The following is a 23,679-nucleotide window of genomic DNA, read 5'->3' as shown; positions in this document are numbered from 1 at the left end:
ACTTAACGTTAGCATTAAAACGTTTACCGATGAAGCTGGACGGAGGTCAAAACTTGTTTTTAAATTTCTGTCTTTATTTCTGAAAAATTTCTCCCATCTTTTCATAAGAGAATAAGAGCATAAATTTAAGGTAAGTAAATAGTAATTAAGTTTGAGGAGGGGTTAGCGAAAAAGTTAAACTGAGGCAATTCCGTGGTTGAGCAACGAAAGCTCAAGAACCAGGTGTAAGCTGTAATCCTCTGACTTCCTTGTTTATCTATCTCAGCCCCACGGCGAGGAAGCTGGGACATTTCTTTGGTTTTATTGCATTCTGTATTTCAGTAAGTAATTAGGGAAGAAATTTAAAAGTACTTAGACATATGCTTTCTCTCAGAACAACTCCAAAAAGAAAGATGATTATCATATTTTAAAAATATCATTAAAACACCATGGTAACTCTTCCTGGGTGGTAATCTGGTTCAGACCAAAAAAAAAAAATTATAGTTTTAAAAAGTAAAACTTGTTTCTAAGAAGACTCCAGACGTCTCCTTTATTACAGCGTGTCTCAGTTTTAAAATGTGGTCCCTCCCTCCAGTGGGCTCTAGTGAAATCAAGAGAAGGCTCAGAGCAAATGATATCCCATCTGCATGTGTAAGTGAACCCTGGCTATGAGTTCCAAGGACCCGAGTTCAGTTCCCAGCACCTACGGCAGGTGTGTCACACCTGCCAGTATCTCCAGTTCCTGGGGCACCAGCACTGATGTGTAACATACACTCACACACACACACACATTCACACACACACACACATACACACACACACACACACACACACACAAATAAAATAACAAAGGAACTGCATGTGAATGTGGTTCAGTCTCCAGGATGAAAGCTTTTGAAGTAAAAAATGTCAAATTTGTCCCCTTAGTCTGGGTCCTCAGACTCAATGTCAACATCACATGAGACACAAGGGTAAAGGCCACACACAGAGGTCTCCTGGACGAGGCCATGTCAGCCGCATGGCATTTTAAAATGGCTCATCTTGGTCTAAAAGTCAGACCACATCTGAATGATATAATTTTTGGCAATATTATTATATTTCTCTTTACTAAACAAAGAATGACATTTTATTTGGGACTAGGCTCAAGGATGACCTGAATCGTGTAGTTTATGAATGAAATGGGGGGGGAGGTGCTCTGGGGAGGGTACCCCACACCAGAGACAGGAGCCAGTGGCCTGAGCCACGCTGGATGGAGTGATCCCAAAGGTCCATAGGTCTGTGTGCTTGCGTACCTAGTCCCCACTTGGTGTGTTTGAGAAGGATGAGAGGAGGTGTGTCTCTGAGGATGGGCTTTTGGGTAACTTAGATATTGTTTTATTCATTTAAAAATCTTATGAATATTTGGTGTTTTAAAATTCTGTCTCATAATATATTTGTGATTACATCCAAATTTCTATCACAATTTTTAAGTTCAGAGATTTTTCTTTTTTAAAGGTTAATTACTCATTATTTTTATACATATGTGTATGCCACATGAGTTTATATGCACCACATGCATGCATGCATCAGATTTCCTGTAACTGTGGTTGTGAGCCGCCACGTGGGCTCTGGGAACTGAACTCGGGTCCTTTACAAAAGCAGTATGTGCTCTTAACCTCAGAGTCATCTCTCCAGCCTCTGAGAAGGCACTTCTAGTCCAGAGATTAAAATGTATTATTTTCTTCTACTGCTTTATGCTTTTAGATTTTGCATGCTTGAGTACAGTGGTTAAGAACGAAGACAACCCGTTTGATTATTGGCTCCCAGGCTTCATAGTTTTATGGCCTTGATTAAACTTTTCAACTTCAACTTTCTTGTCTGTAAAATGGGGGCAATTATCGTAATACCTAGTAGGAGAAAATAATTTCTGTTCACTATATTGTGTCTGGTTCTTATACATAACAAATGATATCTGTACATTTTTATTATTGATATATAGAAACAAGAGGACTTTAACTTTTCCCTCTCAGCTGGCTAAATAGCACTACTGATAAAGAAGTCATTCCTTCAGCGTTTATTCTGTGATATGAGCACTCTACCCTTCATTGTTTTCCCACTGATTTGTCAGAATATTCCCATCTGTATCATGTGGTTAAATTCTGTAGCTTTAAAACACCTGACAAGATGCATGGGAATAACATGCTCCATTTGTCAACTGACAACATTATTTTCTTGTTTCTATGCCCCACATGACTTTTGGATTAAAAAAACCATTTTAATCAAATAATGTAATGAGAATACATCTCTATACCAGTGGTGTTAGAGACATCATTTAGAACCTTCAATTTTGAGGCCTTATTACATGTTAGGAGGCAGCCATGTCTACCACAAGCCCACCAGCGCTTGGTGATGCAGCACTTAGGACAGATGAGGAAGTTACAGGGCTGTGCTTATATGTAGGGAGCAACAGTGAGGATTTGCTAGGGACTAAAGCCAGGTTGTCGGTGCTGGTTTACCTTCTTATGGAAATGGCCACCACACCACAGTCTGCTGTTCAGCCGTGGGAGCTCTACAGTGGCCTCTTATTTTGCTTTTCCACTTCCTGTCCTGCTGGAAGTTAAACCCAGGACTTTGTGTGTGCCTAGCAGCTCTCACCACTGAGCCACGTCTCCCATGACTTAGTGCAGCTGCCCTCAGCGCCTGACGTGGGGCAAAAGTAGCTGAATCAGAAATTGTTTCTCAAGAGATTGCTGCAGACATTAATAGGCAGTGATGTAATTTCTAACCTTTGCATTTAACCACCGGCATGAGGACATTTTTATCCTTGTCACTGTAGTTTAAATCATTGATAAAACTATTTTTGTTTTAGTTTTAGCCAATGTATTTATGTTAAGTAACAGTGCAAAAATTTTAATTTATTTTATGTTTCAGTCATCAGGACTGTGGCTTTATTTTAAAAAAGACACTGCTGCTGGGCTCTGTGGCACATGCCTGTAATCCTAGCGCTTGGGGAGTAAGAGGCAGATGGATCTCTGTGAGTTCCAAGCCAGCCTGGTCTATAGAGTCAGTTACAGGACAGCCAGGACTATACAGAGAAATTCTGTCTGAAAAACAAACAAATAAAAAATATGAATGCAAAATTATATACTAGTGGCATGGAAACTCCTATTTATTTTTGCATAAAGAACACGCTTTTGGGGCCAGAGATGGCTCAGTGGTTAGGAGTGTTTGCTGCTCTTGCAGAAGATCCAAGTTCTGTTCTTAGTGCCCAGATCTGGCAGCTCACTGCATGTTAACTCCAGCTTTAAAGGATCTAATGCCTTCTTCTGGCCTCTCACCTTCACACACATATATGAGAGAAAAATAACAATTTGATACTGTACCATGTAGACGGTCTTCAATGATTTTCAGAACTGACTGTTTTTTTGTTTTATTTTATAATTCTCACTGATGAGTCAATCTCTGTGTACAATAGATAGCACAAAATGGCAAAACGTTTAGAGCCATTTCAGGAATTGTTGGAAAGTCTATCCTAACCCCCAATCCGCTTAAGGATATTTTAAAGTGAAACTCAAATCAACGACTCTAACAAAATCTTTTAAAATTGATCATTTCAACACAAGTCAAAACAAAGGCTTTTATGTGCCAGGGAATGATTGGAGGGAAGTAAATGTTACTTACCTTGTTTTCTGTAATTAAACCATTATGTTTAATTTGCACAACAAATACTGCATTTTATAATATACAGCTGTCTTGCATCTGGGCCCAGGTGTTTCAGGCAGTGTTCACTGGCTCTGTGTGGTGTGAGAACACACTGTAATGTCAGGCTGTGCTCGCTGGCTCTGTGTGGCGTGAGAACACACTGTAATGTCAGGCTGTGCTCGCTGGCTCTGTGTGGTGTGAGAACACACTGTAATGTGAACACCCGCTGTGTGTTCAGAACCAAGGCTGCAATGAAGCCACCTGGTACAAGATGGGCAACGCAGTACAGAGGCACCTTGGGTTCACTACACATTTGGTTTTTTGTCTATCAAATGTTCAGAAACCCTTTACTGTTCTGTCCTTTGGTTGCTGTTGTTGCTGCTTTGCCCCATCTTTCACCCGCATGGGGCTGCAACCCTTAAAGACATTTGTGAGAATTTGGGTTTTTCAGAACTGCATAGAATTATTTCTTTCATTGTTCTCTTTTGAAAAAAAAATGTGAAACATTTTAAAAAGGTATGTCAAAAAACAACTTTGTACATTTATTGCTTGGCTCAAGCATTTGAAAGATAACTCAACAGTATTTTTCTTTAATAATAATAACAGTACATTACAGGATTTGCATATTCTAGGTCTCTTGTTTTCAGCAAGTTTATTCCATCAATATATTCATTTTAATTTTTTATGGTCTTAAGGAAGCCAGTTGTATATCATTGGCTACACATATTGTGGGAGTCTTAGGTCAATACTAATTAGCAACTGTGTGAAGTGATTCTAAACAGCTGGGCTGGTAAGACTGGTTAACAGTATTCTCTGGCACTGAGTCTCCCCTCTTTCTGAAGAAAAAAAAATGGTTTTCTAAGCCACACTAAAGAGCAAAAGAAAGCGGCCCATTACCTGTCGACACTGAGAGCGCAGAGATTCAGGACGGTGATGCCCACAGACGACTTCTGCAGAAAGGGGAACAGCTTGCAGAGAAACACTCCAAAGTCATTGTGGGCAAAAGGCCAGTGCCCCGCCAGCAGCTGAAAAGATGAGATGGGAGTGAGAGATGGTGAGGCTGGCCCAGTGTGTGACCCACTTGTACCCCTAATTACACTTTTATCATTGTGTGAACATATGACCAGATCTTTTGGTTTTCAAATCCTCTACCCCTTCTTGAATAAGTTTTGTGTTATTGGTGTTTGTTTGTTAGTTTTCTGAAACAGGGTTCTCTATGTAGCTTTGGCTGTCCTGGAACTCCCTTCTAGACTGGGCTGGCCTCGAACTCAGAGATCCACCTGTCTCTGCCTTATCAGGGGTGGGATTAAAGGCACGAACCACCCCTGCCCAGCTCTGAATAGGTTTTTGAAAGAACCTTTTCCTTTGATCCAACCTTACATCCCCACCTGGTTTCTTCCTCTGTCATTATAGCCAGTCTCAACTGGTTTATTAAACTTTGCTGGGTGTGGTGGAGCATGCCTATAATCTCAGCACTCTGGGAGGCAGAGGTAGGCAGAGTTCTGAGTTCGAGGCCATCCTGGTCTATAAAGTGAGTCCAAGACAGCCAGGGCTACACAGAGAAACCCTGTCTCAGAAAAAACAAAACAAAACAAAACAAAACAAAACAAAACACAACCCTCCCCAAACCAAACAAAAATCAAACAAAACCAACCAACAAACAAAAAAATTGCATATAAGCTTTGTCCAAGAATGCCCACAGGCTATCTAGTAAAATGCTGATCTGATATCTCTTGTGAACTTCACTAATAATTTATATGACTGTGGCTGCTTCTGCTTAGTGTCTTAGTGTAAGTAAAGGCACAAGGCATAATTTTGGGGGTGAATCACCCCACTAAGGACAAGGATTGTGGTTTTAACATCAACTTGCCACAAATCAGAATCGACTGATCAGGGAGCCTCAACTCAAGAACGGTCGTGGATGCTTTGCTTGCGGTGGGAAGGCTCACTGCTATTGGCACTTCTACATTGAACACCCCAGATTTAAAAAGGTATTTTTCAGAAGGAAGCTTATCCTTATCGTTTGGGGAATGGCCTTCCCTCATGTACCCCAGGCCGATCTACCCTGTGGTTGTTGCCTCTGCTGAATCCAGCTTTTGTCATAGAAGAGGTTACCAGTGGCTCTCCGCGAACTTTCCTGACATCCTGTGCCAGGTGGGACTACTGAGGCAGTCACTGGATGGACGAGTAACTACCACTCGCTGCCCCCAAATTAGAGACTGCTGGTCTGGGACTACAATGACTGTAGAGGGCCCCAGTCTCAGAGACCGAGTAATGAATGGGTTCTCAGTGTCTCAGGAGTGACTTGCCACCATTATTATGTCCAGGCTCATGTCTACACACAGGCGTCCTCTAGGTCATGGGAGTGACACTGAAGGTGAGCCTCCCTCTTCCTCTATGCATCTGGTCTGCTTTGAGCCTCCCAGTTCCCTTCCCCATGCCCTGCCTCTATAATAAGCTGCCTCACTACAAGCTCAAAAGCAATGAGGTGAACTGACCACGGGTTGAGACCTCCAAAGCCGGGAGCCCAGATTGTCACCTTAGCCACCCCAGCCTCAAGAAGGACCAGCATGTCATCCTCACTCTCTCAAGCACTTTAGGATGTGCGGTAGCAGAAGTGGGAGAGCGTCTCGCTCCCTCTGTCCTAGTAATAAAACAGGAATAAAAGGAGGGGCAGCATAGAAGCAAACAGTATAGCTTACTGACTTTTCATTACATTTATTTAGATATTTAGTGCGCGCATGCGTGCGTGCATGTGTGTGTGTGTGTACGTGTGCTACAGTGAAAGTGTGGAGATAAGAGTTGATTGTCTCCTTCCACCATGTGAACCCCTTGAAATAACTTGGGTCAGGTCATCAGGCTTTATGGCAAGTGCCTTTACCCACTGAACACCGTTTCTCTCTCTCTCTCTCTCTCTCTCTCTCTCTCTCTCTCTCTCTCTCATTCAGTCTATCTGTCTGCCTTTTCTTTCCTTCTTTCTGTTTTTTAAAGAAAATGGGCACTTTCTATTATTTAGTAACACTTAAAATTAAAACCACAGTATTTTGAAATAGTAAAAATTAAGCTGCACAACATTTAGACAATGCCAACGGAACAGTGTGTCTATCAAGGCCCCCAGCTTTCCCACCCAAAGGCAATCCTTTGCAACGTACATACAAACTTTGCCTTTTTTTTTTTTTTAGTAAAACAAGTGAGATCACATATAAAATTACTTTTAAAAGTTTGTTGTATTCTCTTTTCTGAGGTAGTTTTAGAAAGAGCCCTATTGCCTAAGGAAAAGGTCTTGGTTTTTAAAATTCCTTGATGAAACAGTTTAAACAAGGGCCACCTTGATTAGTAGCTATTTAGCATGGTATCTAGGCCATGGAAAACCCACTGCTGATTGCTTTAATGTTAACAAGTGACGGTCGAGTCCATGACAGAACACACAAACAGCTCTGACAAGCTGTCAAGTCCAACTGGTTCAAAGGGTCATTTCAGAACACAAGGAGCCATAGCTTATTTGTATTGCCATAAAAAGGACTGTGTTGTGAAAGCTTCGTGCTTATGTCTCTCTGAGAACACCACGTGGTACCTAGCATGAGCACTGAAGGCACCAGTGGTTCCAATTCACCCCCGCATCCGTGACTCTAACCCACGAGCTCAGTTCCATATTTTCATGTTCTGAAATGACAGTATGCAGGCTGAGAGCAAATTCACACTGTGATTTACTCCCTATTTCCAGGCACCAGTGCGTCCGAGTAGCATTTCCATTATTTTCGTTAAGTGAAATGATATACAGACCATGGGGTAGGAGGAAGTGGCAGCCAAAGTTATAGAGCGTGCCTGCCCTAAACCCTGCTTTGGATGATAGAGTGAGCGTAGCTTCGTAAGAGCTCCGGGGAAGGCTCGAGATGACCCAAGTCCTGCAGGCAAACACTCATCCTATTTCTTCTTTCTCTAGAGGAGTTGACAGTAGCACTGCAAACAACAGAGGACAGCCATCTCAGCAGGGGACACTTGCCTTGCTCTAACCAGTTGAAAGACATGCACATTCTGAGATGGCAAATCAATGTGGAAATTCCAGTTCATGTGGTTGATTTGTGGTGTGTCAAATCAACATCACAAATAGACAGACTGCCTCTTTCTTAAACCTGCTGGACACAGATTTACTTACAAACGTGTACAATTTGCCTGTTCTCAGAATGGCTACATCCTCCTTTTATGGCCATTTCTGTATTTTGTATTTTTGTGCAAAGCAAAGTATGGACAATGCCAGCTTCTACTGCTTTTCTGGAACATGACTGAGTAGGGGGGAAAATCTGGAATTGGGTAAATGTGAAATTATGCCTTAGTGGTCCCTGTTCATCATAGGTCAACTAAGTCTCCAGCACAAGTTGGCTTACTGTGACTTTGTGGCCAATGCTATAAGCTTAGTTTTTATTCTTTAGCTTGTTGCACATTCAAGCTGACCACCCCAGAGAGAGGGGAGGGAGAGGGGTCAATATTGGTTTTAAATAAGGGTTAATAAGAGAGCTAGTGAAAAAAAAAACCCAACACTTGTAGCATGACCCAGACCTTTGCTGATCCACAAGGGTAACATTGCCTCTGTTGGGGATATGTGACAATACCAGAATCTTCTGGGTATTACGGACTAGGAGGGGGTGTTCCTGGCATCTGGGGAGTAGAGACTAAGGAAATTGTTAATATCCTGCAAGGCACAAGCGCAGTATCTCCTCCAAATAACTACCAGGATTCAAGAAGTTAGCTTTGTTGAGGTTGTAACATACCATCCTAGCAACTACACCAGAATCTTTGGAGTAGGGACAGAGGGGAGGGTGAGTAGGCGGTTAGAAGCACTGCTTTGGGGAACTGAACAGCATCAGAGGCGCCTGGCAGGCTCCTGACAATACCAATTGTTGTACTGTGTTTCCAGAGCTTGTGACTCAGCCACTCTGGGGTTGGGCCTAAGAATAGGCATTCTTAGCCGACTTCCAAGAGGCTCTGATGCTTCTCTGAGAACCATTACTCTAGAAGTACCACAATCAGCAAGAAGAAGAGTTGGTAGCCAGTTAGTACTGGGGCTGCATGGCTCACATCTCATTTCCCTTCCTGTCCTAAGGACAACAGCACAGAGAGACTTAGTCAAAACAGTAAGGGCTCTAGTGTCTGGGCCTCACTGGCTTGATGCTGTTTGTTCACGCCCTATATTCAGGATGGGCTGAAGAGCACTTCCTATTGCTGTGAGACCAGCTGCTTAAGTCATCAGAACTCTATTTCTGTGCTAGTCAGATGAGGGTGGCCTCACGCCTGCCTGTACAGTGATGTGATGACCATTTGGGGGCCCAAGCAGGACAATCCCAAATGTGGGAATCCTGCCAACTGCACACATACCATAAATGCTATGAATTTGGATTGGTATAATTTGTAAACCTAAGTTGAAATGTATGTACCATTTATACACGAGTTTAATGAGAAACCTGGCTAATCTGAACAATTATAGCACTGGCTTCCCTCTTCCAGATGTTAATATCTGCCACCACTTAATCTCATCACTCACGCTTTGTTTTTGTCATTGTCATCACATCCTAAAACTGCACACAGAAAGCCAGCAGCAGATTTTCCTTTGTCCTGATTCCCTCCGCCCCCTCTAGTAAGGTTGAGTGATTTTTTCCATTTTCTTTTTGTCTCACCCCACCCATCCTAGACAGGAATGAAGAATTTATGAATGCAGTCTGCACTAGCTAAAACCCTCAACATTTAAACAATGTTCTTTCCCTTGGAACATGCTTGATTGTGGGTCGCTTAAAACCAGACAGACACCAGTCTTCAAAGACCAGGGTTCTGACTCTCTCTCTCTCTCTCTCTCTTCTCTTCTCCTCTTTTCCCTCATTTCCTCCTCTCTCCCCTCCTCCTGTCCCTTCCCCTTCTCCTTTCCCCTCTTTCCCCTGTTCTCTCCTCTCTCTGCTTTGCTTCTCTCTCCCTCTGTTCTTGGAGAGGGGCTGGGACACACAAATTGTCACACAGTCAGGCCTGGAGAAGAGGACTGTCCCCGCACTAGCACAGATTGAGGTGCTCACAAAGCCTGCGATCCCGGCACAGAGCCTGCAGTGAGAACATGAGTTCCGGTTACTCAGATCTCCCATCAGATGCTGTAAAATCCATCACTTCCTGGACAGGGAATGGGCTTTGCTCCTCCTCTGTGGCTTAATTGCTTCCAGATTGCGGCAGAGCTTTCATACAAATGTAATAAAAACCGGCTTCTGTGTCATCCGCACACATTTTTCTTTGTCAAGCTCCTCTTGCCTCCTGAACAGGCCAAGAACTTGAAGCGTGTAGCATTCAGAGAAGGAGCACAACTGTTCTGGCCTGGCTGTGTGTGCACTGTCAGTGGCACAGGGGACCGAGGAAGCTACAGTTGGACTGTGGACTGGATCTGACCTGTGGCATCTCTTGCACCCGTGGCTTAGGCACAGTGGCTTACCCCTCTGTCTTCCTCTGTAAATGATGACAGCTGTGGCAGCCACCTGAAAGGGCTCGTCACTATAGACAGCAGTGGAGAAAATGCATGTAAAGAGTGTAGCACAGGGAAAGGTCTAGAAATGTGAACCGTAGCCATTGAGGACCTATGGCTAGCTCTACCTTTTGACTTCACTCTGCTAAGGAGGTTAGCTCACTTCTATCACTGTGAAAAAAATATTTGAGACAATCAAATTTAAGGGAGAGGCTTATGGTGGCGCATGGCTTCAGAGGTCTATGGCTGCTAACCCTCACTGCCTTTGAGCCTTTGGTGAGGCAGCCCTTCATGGTGGGGAGTGTGTGCTGCAGCAAGCTGCTCACTTCATGGCAGCCATGAAGCAAAGAGAGAGAGAGGAAGAGGAGGGGGCCAGAGTCACACAGTCTTCATTGAGGACACACACCGAATGAGCTAACTTCCTCCTCCTACAGTTTTCTATTAAAGGCTCTACCACCTGATAGTGCCATGGGCTGGGAGCTAAGCCTTTTTTTGCCTTTGAGGTGCATTTAAGATCCAAGCTGGAGTGGAAGGTGGAGGAAGGGTATGCAGGCATCTGTTACAGGGTGGCAGCAGGCCTCATGGAAGCGAAAGATGCCCATCTCCAGAAATTTAGTGTCTAGAGGACAGGCAGAAACCATAGCACCCAAACCTCGAAGCTTTCCAAAAAGGATCTCTACAGAAGGAGAGGCCATGAAGTCTTATCAGGACAGGAGCATGCCCCTGTTCCTCCAAGGACACTGCGGATAAAAAGGCTGTCTGTCCTATGTGTCTGGTGTTCTAAAGGAGCTGATGTGACAGTGAGTTGTACAGGTTGGCACACAGCACCCAGAAAAAGTAAACACGGGTTCCTGTACTACTCGGGCTCTGGGGACTTGCCTCACTCCTCTGGCTTGTGCTGGAAAACATGGAATTATTGCCACTATTTTTTCAAACTACTTGCCATATCTTTTACTTCTGAATATTCAATTTATGGAATTATAACACATAGATGTTAATAACTGGGGGTGAGGGGGTGAAGAGAAAATAAGACAGCAAGAAAATGATTTTAAAAAGATAGATCCAGTGTTGCATGTGGTGGCGCACGCCTTTTATCCCAGCACTCGAGAGGCAGAGGCAGGCAGATCTCTGTGAGTTTGTAGCCAGCCTAGTACAGAGTGAGTTCCAGGACAACCATGGCTGCCTAGTGAGACCCTATTTCAAAACAAAATAAAACAAACAAAACCAATCCAATGGGAAAACAGAACAGAGTTCCAGCGCAGGAAGCTTTCTTTCCCTAGAAGAAAGAATATTCATCTAAGACACGGGCTGCTCAGTCTCAGGCACCTGAGGGGTGGGAACCTGGGTGTTTCCTTGAATAACTGATTCAGAGACCCCGATCCAGAAGCAAAGGACTCGAGAAGAGACTTCCTAGTTTGCAAACATAAAATCAAAGGATCATTGGGTGGAGAGAGAACACTTTTAAAGCAGAAGAATGAGATGTTCTCAATATTGACATTTTACTGTGTAGCAGTGAAGGCCTGGCTTAGCTTTTAGAGAGTTAGCTCATAACGGAGATTCATGCTGCAAAGGGTGAACGCTGCCTTTGCCTGAATGGAGAAACGATTTCATGTTGTGAGTGGAGGCCTGTGATCTGTTGAAATAAAAGGCAAGCAGAGTTATGGATAGGAAATTAGTGCTCTGAGGAGGATGTGCCACAGGGCCTAAAGCCTAATGGAAACATTTAGATTTTATGTTAATCACAAGTGGATGATTAAAAGTGAAGCCTATAATTGCAGAGATCTACAACGTAGATTTAGGCAGCAGTCTCTCAAAACTTACCAACGACAATGACAGCAATAATGACGGACAGCATATTTGAAAACCTGCAGCCGATGCACTGCTTTAATGTGCAAATCCTTTAGAACTTGAATTAGTTCCCCACTGCAGTGTGTGTCATGTGGTCACAATTATCTTGTGTGTATGTGGGAACAATGAGCCCCTAACGATATGGTATGCGGCACGAGGAAAAATGGTACCATATGTGTTCTGAGGGATCGGGAAGGGGATGGGGGTGGTTCCGAGTATCCGGGAACAGGAATTCATCAGGGAATAAAATCGCACAGTTCTAATAGCAGAAATTGGAACCAACAACTCGAGAGGGCTGCGTTACTAAGGGACTGCATGTGAAAACGACACGTATTTAAGCCCCCCATGCAAGCTTCAGAGACCTGGCTAAAAGCTGCGTGCAGCAGAGACTATCAGAGTCACAAAGGCCCCTTTAACACAGAGTGCAGGTGCATTGTGACGGGGGTGGGGATGGGGGAGTGGGGGGGTTGGGGGGAAGGAGGAACCTGGCTTTGAGTTCCAGCCCCAGCTGAAAGCTTTGAGTCTTGGTTCTTGTCTCTGCCAGTTAAAAATTGCTGGGCCAGAATACAGTCACTCCCCCAAATTCTCCATGATCTCTCAAATTACATATCCTTATATCCAACTGTGGTTGGTTTCTCTGAAATGATTGCTCCATTTACTGTAACTGGACCACTGTCCTTTCCCTACTGTCAGTGATTGTTTCTCTTGCCTCAACTTCTCTTTTATTCTTCTCAGCAGTTGCATTCGTCTCTTATTCCTCTATTTTTTTCTCCCTACCCAATAGAACCAAAGTTGTCAGAACTTGAGAAAGTCCACAGATGAAGCCACATGACAATAAGTTTGGAGCATGTGAAGCCTATTTTATGTCTTAAAAAAAAAAGATTTATTTATTAATTATTTTGTATACAGTGCTCTGTCTGCATATACACCTGTAGGCCAGAAGAGGGCATCAGATCACATCATAGATGGCTGTGAGCCACCATGTGGTTGCTGGGAATTGAACTCTAACTTCTGGAAGATCAGTCAGTGCTCTTAACTGCTGAGCCATCTCTCCAGCCCCTATTTTATGACTTTTAAAGGAAAAGCTAAACCACACTGTAAGTCAGCCCAGTGGGCTATCAACATCACCATGCAAATAACATAGTGACTTGCTAGAAAATTTCAATTAATTTTAAGCTTCTAGTTAAAAGTCTGTTACATACCATTACAGTTTTCTTTTTAAGTTTTTTGTTTTTTTTTTAAATTTTATTTTTTTATTAATTTATTCTTGTTACATCTCAATGGTTATCCCATCCCTTATATCCTCCCATTCTTCCCTCCCTCCCATTTTCCCCTTATTCCCCTCCCCTATGACTGTTCCTGAGGGGGATTACCTCCCCCTGTATATGCTCATAGAGTATCAAGTCTCTTCTTGGTAACCTACTGTCCTTCCTCTGAGTGCCACCAGGTCTCCCCCTCCAGGGGGCATGGTCAAATGTGAGGCACCAGAGTACGTGAGAAAGTCATATCCCACTCTCTACTGTAGAGACTATTCTGACCATTGGCTAGATCTGGGTATGGGTTTAAAGTTTACTGCCTGTATTGTCCTTGGCTGGTGCCTTAGTTTGAGTGGGACCCCTGGGCCCTTCTTTTTAAGTTTTGAGACTGCATCTGATGTGTTTTATTTGTGTCATCGGGAAATAACATGAGGTTATACTGGTGTTCAAGGCTCTGGCTTCAGGCTTCCAGCTCCTTGGAGAGTGTGACACTTTCAAATCCCCTGGTTAACAAAGGCTGGTAGTGGACACTGCTGGGTGTGTTTTTTGAAACTACACCACAAACAGGCCAACATTCAGAAGATCTATATGAATTAAAAAAGTGTTTGCGTCCTGGCATATGTTGCAAAGCCTTGTGCTTTGCACATGGGTGTTTTCAGTGCACCGTGTATGGAAAGTTCATTTGCAGTTTCTCAGCCATATCAAAGCCAGTCTTAAAAAAAAAACTGCCAGTGCCAGAGTTTGCCTGTCAATCAAGGAATAGCCATAATTATATGAAAAAGCTATTGATGCTCTCTCTTTCCTCTAACTACTTCTCTGTGGGAGGCCAGATGTGTTCATGTATGTATTTAAACCAAAACAATATAATCAGCAGATCCAACCAGGAACTAAAAGGGGAATTCAGATGCTTTTTATTAGGCTAGACAATGAAGCAGTTTATTAAAATTAATGCCATTTTTCACATTTTAAAAAAAACCCTTTTCTTCTGGGTGGTGGCACACGCCTGTAATCCCAGCACTAGGGGAGGCAGAGGCAAGCAAATCTCTGAGTTTGAGAGCAGCCTGGTCTACAAAGAGAGTCCAGTATACCCAAGGCTGCTCAGAGAAACCCTGTCTCTAAGGGAAAAAGAATCCTTTTCCATAAAAATAGCTTAATATTTAATGGGTTTACTTTACTTTCCTTTGCATAAATATTCTGTTGGATTCCAAGTTTTTACTTTTAAAATACTGCATATCAGTGGCCATTAGTTGTTTAATATGTGCGTGTCTCTGTGTGAGTAGGCACACATGCATACAGGTGCTTGAGGAGGCCAGCGGAAGGCATGAGATCCCCGGAGCTGGAGTTACAGACAGTTGTGAGCTGCCTGAGGTGGATGCTGGCATCTGAACCCAGGGCCGCTGGAAGGAGCAACAAGCACTTTTAACCCTGAACCAGCTCTTCAACAACTTTGAAGAATACAAAAAAGTCTCGAGACCAAAAAGTGAATCTAGACCAATATGCTTATTTTAAAAATATTTTTATTGATGTGTGTATATTTCTGTATATATATATCTATATATGTGTGTGGTATATGGTGTGTGTGTGTGATATGTGATGTGTGTTGTGTATATATGTGTGTTTATGGTGTGTGCATGTGTGCAGGTGTGGGGTATGTGATGTGTGTTGTGTTGTGTGTTTATGGTATGTGTGGTGTATGGTTGTGTTGTGTATGTATGTTTATGGTATGTGTGGTGTATGGTTATGGGGTGTGTGTGTGTGTGTGTGTGTGTGTGTGTGTGTGTGTGTGTGTGTAAATCAGAAAACAACTTGCTGAAGATGGTTCTTTCCTTCCACCCTGTGGGTTCCTGTCATCGCACTCAGGTCATCGGGACTGGTGGCAAGTGCTTTACCCACTGCGCTGTCTTACTGGCTTTCAAGACTTTTAAAGATGAGAGTGCTCAAAGGGAGAGAAACGCCACAGAACTTATCCAAGATCCCATAAAAACCTGGCAATATTTTATTTTCTTTGTTGTTACAGCAAAAAGGGAACCCCACCATCTAATTGAAAACTTAGAGCCATCACTTCCGTGAACACGGCCATAGCTTCTAGCCTCCACTAACATTTAACATGGCAATCTGAAGTGCACGACGTGGCGGGTCACAGGCACGGCTCAGGTAGGTGGCTGAGTCTTTGGGGTCATGAATGCAGAGGAGCTCTGCATGGGGATGGGAGGTCTTCTTCTGGTCCGGTCCTGTTTCCTAAGATCTGTGCCTGCTCTGGGCTTCAGCCTACACATGGGATGAGGGCACAGCGTATCAGGGCTCTTGTCACTTAGCTCAGTTCAGTGAGACCCTGAGCCAAGCTAATCTCGGAGTACTCATGGCAACCATATGACATCACTGTAACCTGTCACCCTAAGTAGGCTCTTGAGCTTCTGTGTCAGCCTCTGACTCCCTCCCCTTCCCCCCACCACATCCCCCCTGATCCATAGCCCTGCTGGGATGGTTTAAACTGGGTTTTAATATTAGCTTCTGGGATTTTTCACTGATCTCTGTTAAACTAAATGGAAGATAGTGGTACAATTCACAAATTAGATTCTGGAAAAAAGCATAACCCTTTATCTCCAATGTACAGCCTCACCTTATTTTTGACCTGAAATTAAAAATCTCTTCATGGAAGATGGGAGTAACTTGGTTCCATTTTGAACACTTTAGTGAACTACAGTAGGCTGGAAAAAGAGCCATAGGTTCTTTTTCTAATAACCAACAACAATCTAGTATGAAGATGAACGATCTGGCAGTTTTGAAATAACAGGAGTATGGGATTCACTCACTCAGAACGCACATTGCTGATTGCTAACAGTAGGAAAATATCTAGTGTTACACTACATTTTCCAGAGTTAGTATCTTCTTTATTTGTAATCATAAGTAAATGACATGCTGAACATTTTGTTCCAAGACCCAGTACATTCAAAAAATTATCCCAACTTATTTTACTATTTTTACAAGCAATTCTAGTGGAGAGAGAGAGAGAGAGAGAGAGAGAGAGAGAGAGAGAGAGAGAGAAAAGAAGAAGAAGAAGAAGAAGAAAAGAGGGAGGAAGAGAAGGAAGGAGGGGGGAATGGAATGAAGGAGGGAGGGAGAAAGAAGGGGAAGGAAGGAGGGAGGGAGGGAGGGAGAGAGGGAGAGAGGGAGGGAACGGTACACTTCACATGTGGAATTCAGAACTCAGAGAGCAAGTCTTTGTCTCCATCCTGTTTAAGACAAAGTTTCTTTGTTGTTTCTCTGCTGTGTATGCCAGCTAGTTGGCCCACAGGTCCTGGAGTCTTCCTGTCTCTACCCCTACCCAACCCCCGACCCATCCGGGGAGCACCGGGCTTACAGAAGTAGGCTACTCTGTCTAGCTTTTGTGTGGGTTCTGGAAATTTAAATTCAAGTCCTTACACTTGAATAGCAAGTATTTTACTCACTGGCCTATATTTCTAATACTTTTCTTGGCACTTAAAAAAGATAAAAACAAAAGAAAGAAAAATGCTCAATTAAAATATATGTTTAGGAAACAGAGGCCTTTTTCACTGCTAGTGGGAGTAAAAGAAAGTGTAACCACTATGGAGACGGTTGCCAAAGCAATATGTGTAGTAAGCCTTGGATCCAGGAATCCTACCCATACTTATAAATAGGATGTACCTATACATATAGTATTTCCTGTTAAAGGAAAATATTGGGACAAAGGATTGTATGACTTATGATGCTCTTTCATATTGGGGGAGTATGAAACTATAAAAAGAATAAAGTAGTATTTTATATATCTTCAAAGGTTTCTGGGATATAATGGCAAATGAAAAGATCAAGGTGCAGAATATTGATCAAGAAACAGGAATATAAAATGGTACAAGCAGAGGTAGTTAACTGACTGACTGACTGACTAACTAGCTAACTAATTAACTAACTAAAGAAACAGGAAAGCCAAATATGGAAGCTCAGAACTATAATCTCAGCACTTGGGAAGCTAAAGCAAGAAGATTACTATGAGTTCAAGCCAAGCCTAGTGTAAGTCCAAAGTAAGACCCTGTAGCAAAAAAACCAAAACCACCAACCAACCACCAACCAACCACCAACCAACCACCAACCAACCAATCAACCACCAACCAACCAACCAACCACCAACCAACCAACCAACCAACCAACCACCAACCAACCAACCACCAACTGATTAACAACCACCAACCAACCAACCAACCAACCAACCACTGACCAACCAACCAACCACCAACCAACCACCAACCAACCAACCACCAACCAACCAACCAACAGCCAGCCAACCACCAACCAACCAACCAACCACCAACCAACCAACCACCAACTGATTAACAACCACCAACCAACCAACCAACCAACCAACCACTGACCAACCAACCAACCACCAACCAACCACCAACCAACCAACCACCAACCAACCAACCAACAGCCAGCCAACCAACAACCAACCAACCAACCACCAACCAACCAACCACCAACTGATTAACAACCACCAACCAACCAACCAACCAACCAACAACCAACAACCAACAACCAACCAAATGAAACTACTACTAACGACATAAAAGAAATAGAAATGAAGGGACTAGTTCAGGAGGAAAACTTACAATGCACATACCATTTTCTTGTGTGTGTGTGTGTATGTGTGCGTGCGTGCATGTGAATGTATTCCTTATTTTTTAAAAAGCGAAATTAGAATTTTTTCTGAAAATTTGTATTGAATGAAAAGATATAAGCGCACGAGAATGCACGTGCTGTAAGAGGAGGAGCTACCCTTGCAAGGCCTGCATTTTATGGAGGAGGGGTAGTGTGAACAAAATGGTGGCTTGGGCCAAGAATCACAGACCCTAAAAAGCATCTTTCTCACTCTTCACTTAGACAAAAATTCTAGCTAAGAAAGAAAATTTTATCAGGCACCTTCAGTCCAGAATATGTTTTCTCTCTGGAGATTTTACAAGGAAACTAGTTGTTCATCATTCAGACAGTTCACTAGTGCCCTGCAAACAAGGAATGAATTTCAAATCCACAGGAGACGTGGACAGTGCAGCAGTGGAAGGCGGCCTGTTTTGCTCCTCTTGCAAGCACGGCTATAATGATTTGAATCAAAATGTCCCCCACAGGCTCATAATATATACAATTTTTTGAGATTAAAATTTTTATTTATGTATTTACTTATTATTTTATGTACATTGGTGTTTTTTGCCTTCATGTCTGTCTGGAGTTACAGACAGCTGGAAGTTGCCATATGGGTGCTGGAAATTAAACCATCAGGTCCTTTGGAAAAGCAGTCCATGCTCTTAACCTCTGAACCATCTCTCTACCTCCAGACTCACATATTTGAGTGTCTGTTGCTGGTTGAGGGGACTGTTTGGAAAGAAACAGTAAGTGTGGCCTTGTTGGAGGAGGTATGTCACTGAGGGTAGGCTTTGAGGTTTGTGAAAGCCCATGCATGCTATTCCCAGTCTCTCTGTCTCTTGCTTGAAGACTAAGATGTAAGCTGTCAGCCACTTCTCCAGTGCCATGCCTGCCTGCCATGATGTCACGGACTCATGACATCTAACTTGTAAGTCTTGAATAAACTCTATCTTCTCTAAGTTGTTGTTGTTGTTGTTGTTTTGTCATGGTGCCTTGTCACAACAATAGAAAAGCAACTAAGACAAAGGCAGCCTGATCCAACTGCCTCTGGGGAGTTATAAATAGCTCGTGTTCTGGTTTTGTAGCTGGAACCATAGGTGTCAACTCTCACATCCCAAATCTGACCTTCTGCAAATCTGCACAGGGTGTCTTCTGAGTGCTGACATTTGAGAGATGAGCCCTAGGATAGACTTCCATCACCTGACTCTGCTTCCCTCCCTTTCTCCCACAGCCTGGAAAGGTCTATGCACACAGAGAGCATCGGCGTCATGGAATTTCAAGCTTGTGCGTACACATCATGTTAAACAAATGGCACATGAAGGCATTTCTCACCTCCACACTCGATCCCTTTTGTTTGCCTCCTGGCCTCCTTACAGCTGTCAAAGTAGTCCCTGACCTTTTGGCACTGGCGGAAGGAAGTTCACTTCTTTTAAGTAGGACCATGCAATTTAATTGGCCCACCCAAACAAATAGGAAGTATAGCAGCTTTCATATTGAATACTTCAAATTTGTAATAATTTTCAGCTTTTTAGAGGTTTAGGGAGTACTTACTGTTTATCATGAAACATCCCTAAAGGTGAAAGGGCCATTCTTCTTTTTTTCCTTAGGGGAAGCATGAACACCTACCTGAAAGTCTTGCCTCCCCACCCCTCCCCCCACTTTCCCTCCCCCCCTTATCCCCACTCTCCCCCCCATCAGCCCCCTGGAGCGCAGCTCTTCTCTTTACTACTTGAAAGACAGTGCACTGAGCACAGCCCAGCATATGACAAAGACTGAAAACCTGTTCAATTTTGGCGAGACAAGGAGTGGCGAGGTGTATTTCATTATATTTCATTTAGAGTGTGGCCAGCATTTTGATAAGCTGGCTTTGGGGATGCGGCGATGGACACTTTTTTGTGGTTACAAAAGAATTCTTCTTTCAGATTCCTGTTTATGATATACACTGTAGAAAGACTCATGTTGTATTGGTGTGGTGTGGTGTAGTGACCAGGTCACAGCTAAAGTTAGCTGTTCTACCTAGAAACAGGCATTGTAAAATGGGGTGTGCCATTTTACAAAAATAACCTCAGAGACATCGTCTGGAGAACCTCACCAGCCCAGTTCTGACTGCCAGCAAACGTGTTATCTGTAACCCGTGCCTTGTCATAATTGGCGCTGCGCTGCACAGTGTGCCTTGCTGTCTGCTAGAAGAGCTGCGGCAAATCCTGAAGCCAAACTTTATTTCTTTCTGTTTCTTTTGGGATTAATTTGACTGTTTGAAATTTTAGCTGGATTTATTTTTCTGGAAGAAAGAGACATTTTTGAAGAGACGATTCACATTAAAAAATAGTATATGTTTTTGTGTATGTGCTATGGTTTCAAAAACTTTAGCAAGCTAGGTGACCTTTAATACCAGTACTTGGGAGGGAGAGGCAGTTGTATCTCTGTGATTTAGAAGCAAATATGATCTACACATTGAATTCCAAGCAAGGCAGAACTGCATAATGAGACTCTGTCACAAACAAACAAACAAACAAACCAACAAATGGATTCTAAAACTTCCCTGGGATTCAGGCTAACTTTAGTATGTCCTGTATCATCAAAGAATCAGTTTAACTAGAGGTCACAGCTACCCTCACTTTCTCTCTGTTTTCTAGGTAAGTTGGTGTGTGAGTTGATTTAGGAATTAACTAATGGAGAGAAATAAGAGAGTTTCTTGAAAGGGTAAGAACTGTAATGGGCAAAGTTTATCATGGGCCACACGTGTGTCTAATGTTTTTGAATCAGAAAAGAAAACTCTGCTTAGCAAATTCTGCCTTAGTCATAATTTCGTACCATGGGGTGATATAGTTCTCCAAACTTGTTAATTAAAATATAAACAGATTAGTATAAAGAATTGTTTAAAATGTCCATTAGTATATACCTATACATGCAACTTAACTGCACATATGTGCTCACGAGAGTGCATGTGAGAATGTCCACAGATGCACTTCTCCTTACAACTGAGAGCTATTTAAGCGCCTGCTCACAGAACGGAATTCTGTACAGCGATGAGGATGAGTGAGCCGGAACCCAACACCACAGCATGGTTGACTCTCTCAGGAGGATGATGCGAAGATGGAGAAGCCAGACACAAAACAACGGGTTGCTTGAGCTGAGTCCACAGAAATGAAACACAAAAGAAGACACATCTCACTGTTAGAGGTCAGGAAAGGGATGGCTTCAGAGTCGGGAAGGTGAGTGGGGTGTCTGGGAACGGCCAGCGTTCTGCTTGCTTGGAATGATGCAGCATCAAAGAGCTGTCACTGGAGCACATTTTCCGGTATTCATTCTGCTACAAAACGTCTAGCTTAAAGTACTGTGCTTAAACGATGGGACACTATCGTATACGTAGCTTCTACAAGCAAATAAAATCTGTGGAAATCGTTGGGAAAGAGCCTTTAAAAGAGAAATGACAGTAAACTATAGACATTTAACTCTGAGAATCTAAGAGTTAAGTCTTCCTATGAGCTAAAACCTCACCGTGGTCAGGTCCTGTTTTATTTTTTAATTTTGTACAGACATTCTGCAACACTCTTTTATCTGACAAAAGCGCACGTGCTATGTAGGCATACCATTCCATATTTGCCAAATAGGCATGCGTCCAGGCAATGATTTTGGACAGTGTGAACATGTCAAGACTTTTATTTCATTTTACTTATTTTTTCAAAAGACTTTCATTTTTAAAATCAGGGACAGACAATACAATTCTTCATTATTTTGAGTCAGTGGAACCTTCGTGCAGGTATACTTTATGTGTAACCCTGTAAGAGCCGAGAGTTTCATCTCATGGTTCATGGAGACATAGGCCAGAGGGGTTATGGTGAGCAGCATAAACTATGACAAGTTAAGCACAGTGCTTTATCATGTGAGACTCCGGAAAATGATCATCTCAGGTGAGCAAAGAACAGCATAGTGGTGACCAGGCAATGGGGGAGACAGTGGGACCAAGGGAGGAGTGTAAAAGGATGGAGAGATGGCCGGGAATGGGAGACCTGCAGTGTTTGTCGTACAGTAGGCAGCTCACAGCATTTAACCGTGGGCTTCCAGTCCGAGGAAAATCCTCCTGTAGGAAGGATTCATTCTGAATGATGTCAACACAACCGAAGGGTGATGGATGCGGAGTGTGGGGCCTGGTCGTCACACACTGTGCACAAGTACTGACATGCCTTCCAGGACAGCCAAGGCTACACAGAGAAACCCCGTCTCAGAACTAAAACGTTCTTTAAAACCGAGGACTTTTGGCTTCTTTTCAATAATCAGTTTGGACATTCCCCTACATGTCACCTGGCAAAGTTTCCACATTGTCCTTGAGATTCCTGTGTACCTCGTGAGCTCATGGGACGGCAGTCTACACAGAAACACTATCAGCCCAGCCTGGTGTTTCTATCTCATGTGACACGACAGATAAGCCACAGACACTTGTATTTCTGCACTGTGTCTAGAGACAAATTGCTTGGCCTTTCAGTTGCTTAGTTAAACATTATAAGACACTAGTTTGGCTACAAGTTTCCCTATGACTATGTGTCTAGGCAAGAGTCCACCCAAGAACTCAACTTTTCCTCTCTGTTTATTTCTATTTTATTCTCCATATTTTATTCTGCCAGTCAAATCTCACTATTATGGTCATGAATACAGGGTGCACGAATCTTGCTTACCTGGTGCTCTGAGGCAGTGTGCAAGCCTCACGGCACAGATACAGTGTTGGAGAGAAATCTCTGCATTGTCCGCATTCTCCGTAAGAATATGTTATTTCCACTCTAAATAGAGAGCTATGCTGTTATTGTTTTTGAACTGTAGCTCAGCAGTAGAACCTTTGCCTGGTGCATTTGATGCCCTGGATTCTGTTCCCAGTGCCACAAATGGGTAAGTGAACAAATAAATCAAGTGCCTATTCTGTGAGGTAGGAATGAGCTACAAGCCAACACCTTCTTCTGTGTATCTTCTGTCACTGTGGTCTTTGGAGCTGTGTTTCTGGGGGCAGCAGTGGCATTGGATACACTTGCTTTAGGAGGTGCTTGAATGAGAAGTAGCCGTCAGTTGCAGCAGGGTGTCTGGTGTCACAACCCTGACGCTGGCCCTGCTACTTGTACATTGTGTGAACTCAGGGAGAGTCAGGTAAACTTTCCTTATATCAATTTTGTCTCTGAACAGTAAGTTTTCTAGGGAGATTGCCTGAGTGAGCCTGGCAGAGTGAACACTGTTTTAGGTAATGTCATTCTCAGGATAAATATCAGTTTATTGGGCCCACATGATGGCTCACCAGGTAAGGGGGCTTGCTGCCAAGCATGCCAAACCCGAGTTTGATCCCTGAAACCCACATGGTGGAAGGAGACTTGATTGCCACACATTGTCCTCTAGCTCCTCACTTGTGCAGGGGCACATGCCCACAGGATAAGGAAACAAGCAAGCGAACTAACAAACAAATAAATGACTGTAAAAAGACTGGTACAGGATGGGTTGGTACCCATGGGGGAACTCCCCTTTCCGTTGGGAGAAGGAAAAGAGGGAGTGGGGGAAGAACCGGGAGGTGGGGAGGGGGCTGTGAATAAATAAATAAATGGAGGAAAAAGAGGTTGGCACACATGACATCTTTTATGATGGCCCTTTCCCCCTTTATTAATGTGGAGATGCTTCTCAACATCACAGTTGGGATGTTCTTGTTAAAGTCTAAGGCGGACCACGCCCTCCCTTGCGGATACCTGGTCTCAAGCTTTTCAGCGCATTCAGAGGAGAAAGCCCCAGGCTTCA

General features: G+C 43.2%; 1 protein-coding gene and 1 long non-coding RNA gene across 7 annotated transcripts in view; one reads left to right on the top strand and one right to left on the bottom strand.

The window, feature by feature from the left end:
• The window catches only part of LOC311582538, a 185,788-nt gene that overhangs the window by 7,526 nt on the left and 154,583 nt on the right, over positions 1 to 23,679 (top strand). For all 6 annotated transcript variants that reach the window (XR_014774131.1, XR_014774132.1, XR_014774133.1 and 3 more), the window contains exon 2: positions 15,275 to 15,411. This is a non-coding gene — a long non-coding RNA (uncharacterized lncRNA). The remainder of the gene's footprint in view (positions 1 to 15,274; positions 15,412 to 23,679) is intronic.
• The window catches only part of EDNRA (endothelin receptor type A), a 60,434-nt gene that overhangs the window by 22,124 nt on the left and 14,631 nt on the right, over positions 1 to 23,679 (bottom strand). Inside the window, exon 3 of the mRNA XM_084755683.1 lies at positions 4,558 to 4,685. Within this exon, the coding sequence (XP_084611809.1) occupies positions 4,558 to 4,685 (128 nt within the window). The remainder of the gene's footprint in view (positions 1 to 4,557; positions 4,686 to 23,679) is intronic.

The sequence above is a fragment of the Acomys minous genome (genome assembly GCF_964271855.1).
Source record: "Acomys minous genome assembly, chromosome: 14".
NCBI classification, from domain to species: domain Eukaryota; kingdom Metazoa; phylum Chordata; class Mammalia; order Rodentia; family Muridae; genus Acomys; species Acomys minous.
Note: the sequence above shows the minus strand (reverse complement) of the source record. Positions and strands in the feature narration are given on the sequence as shown.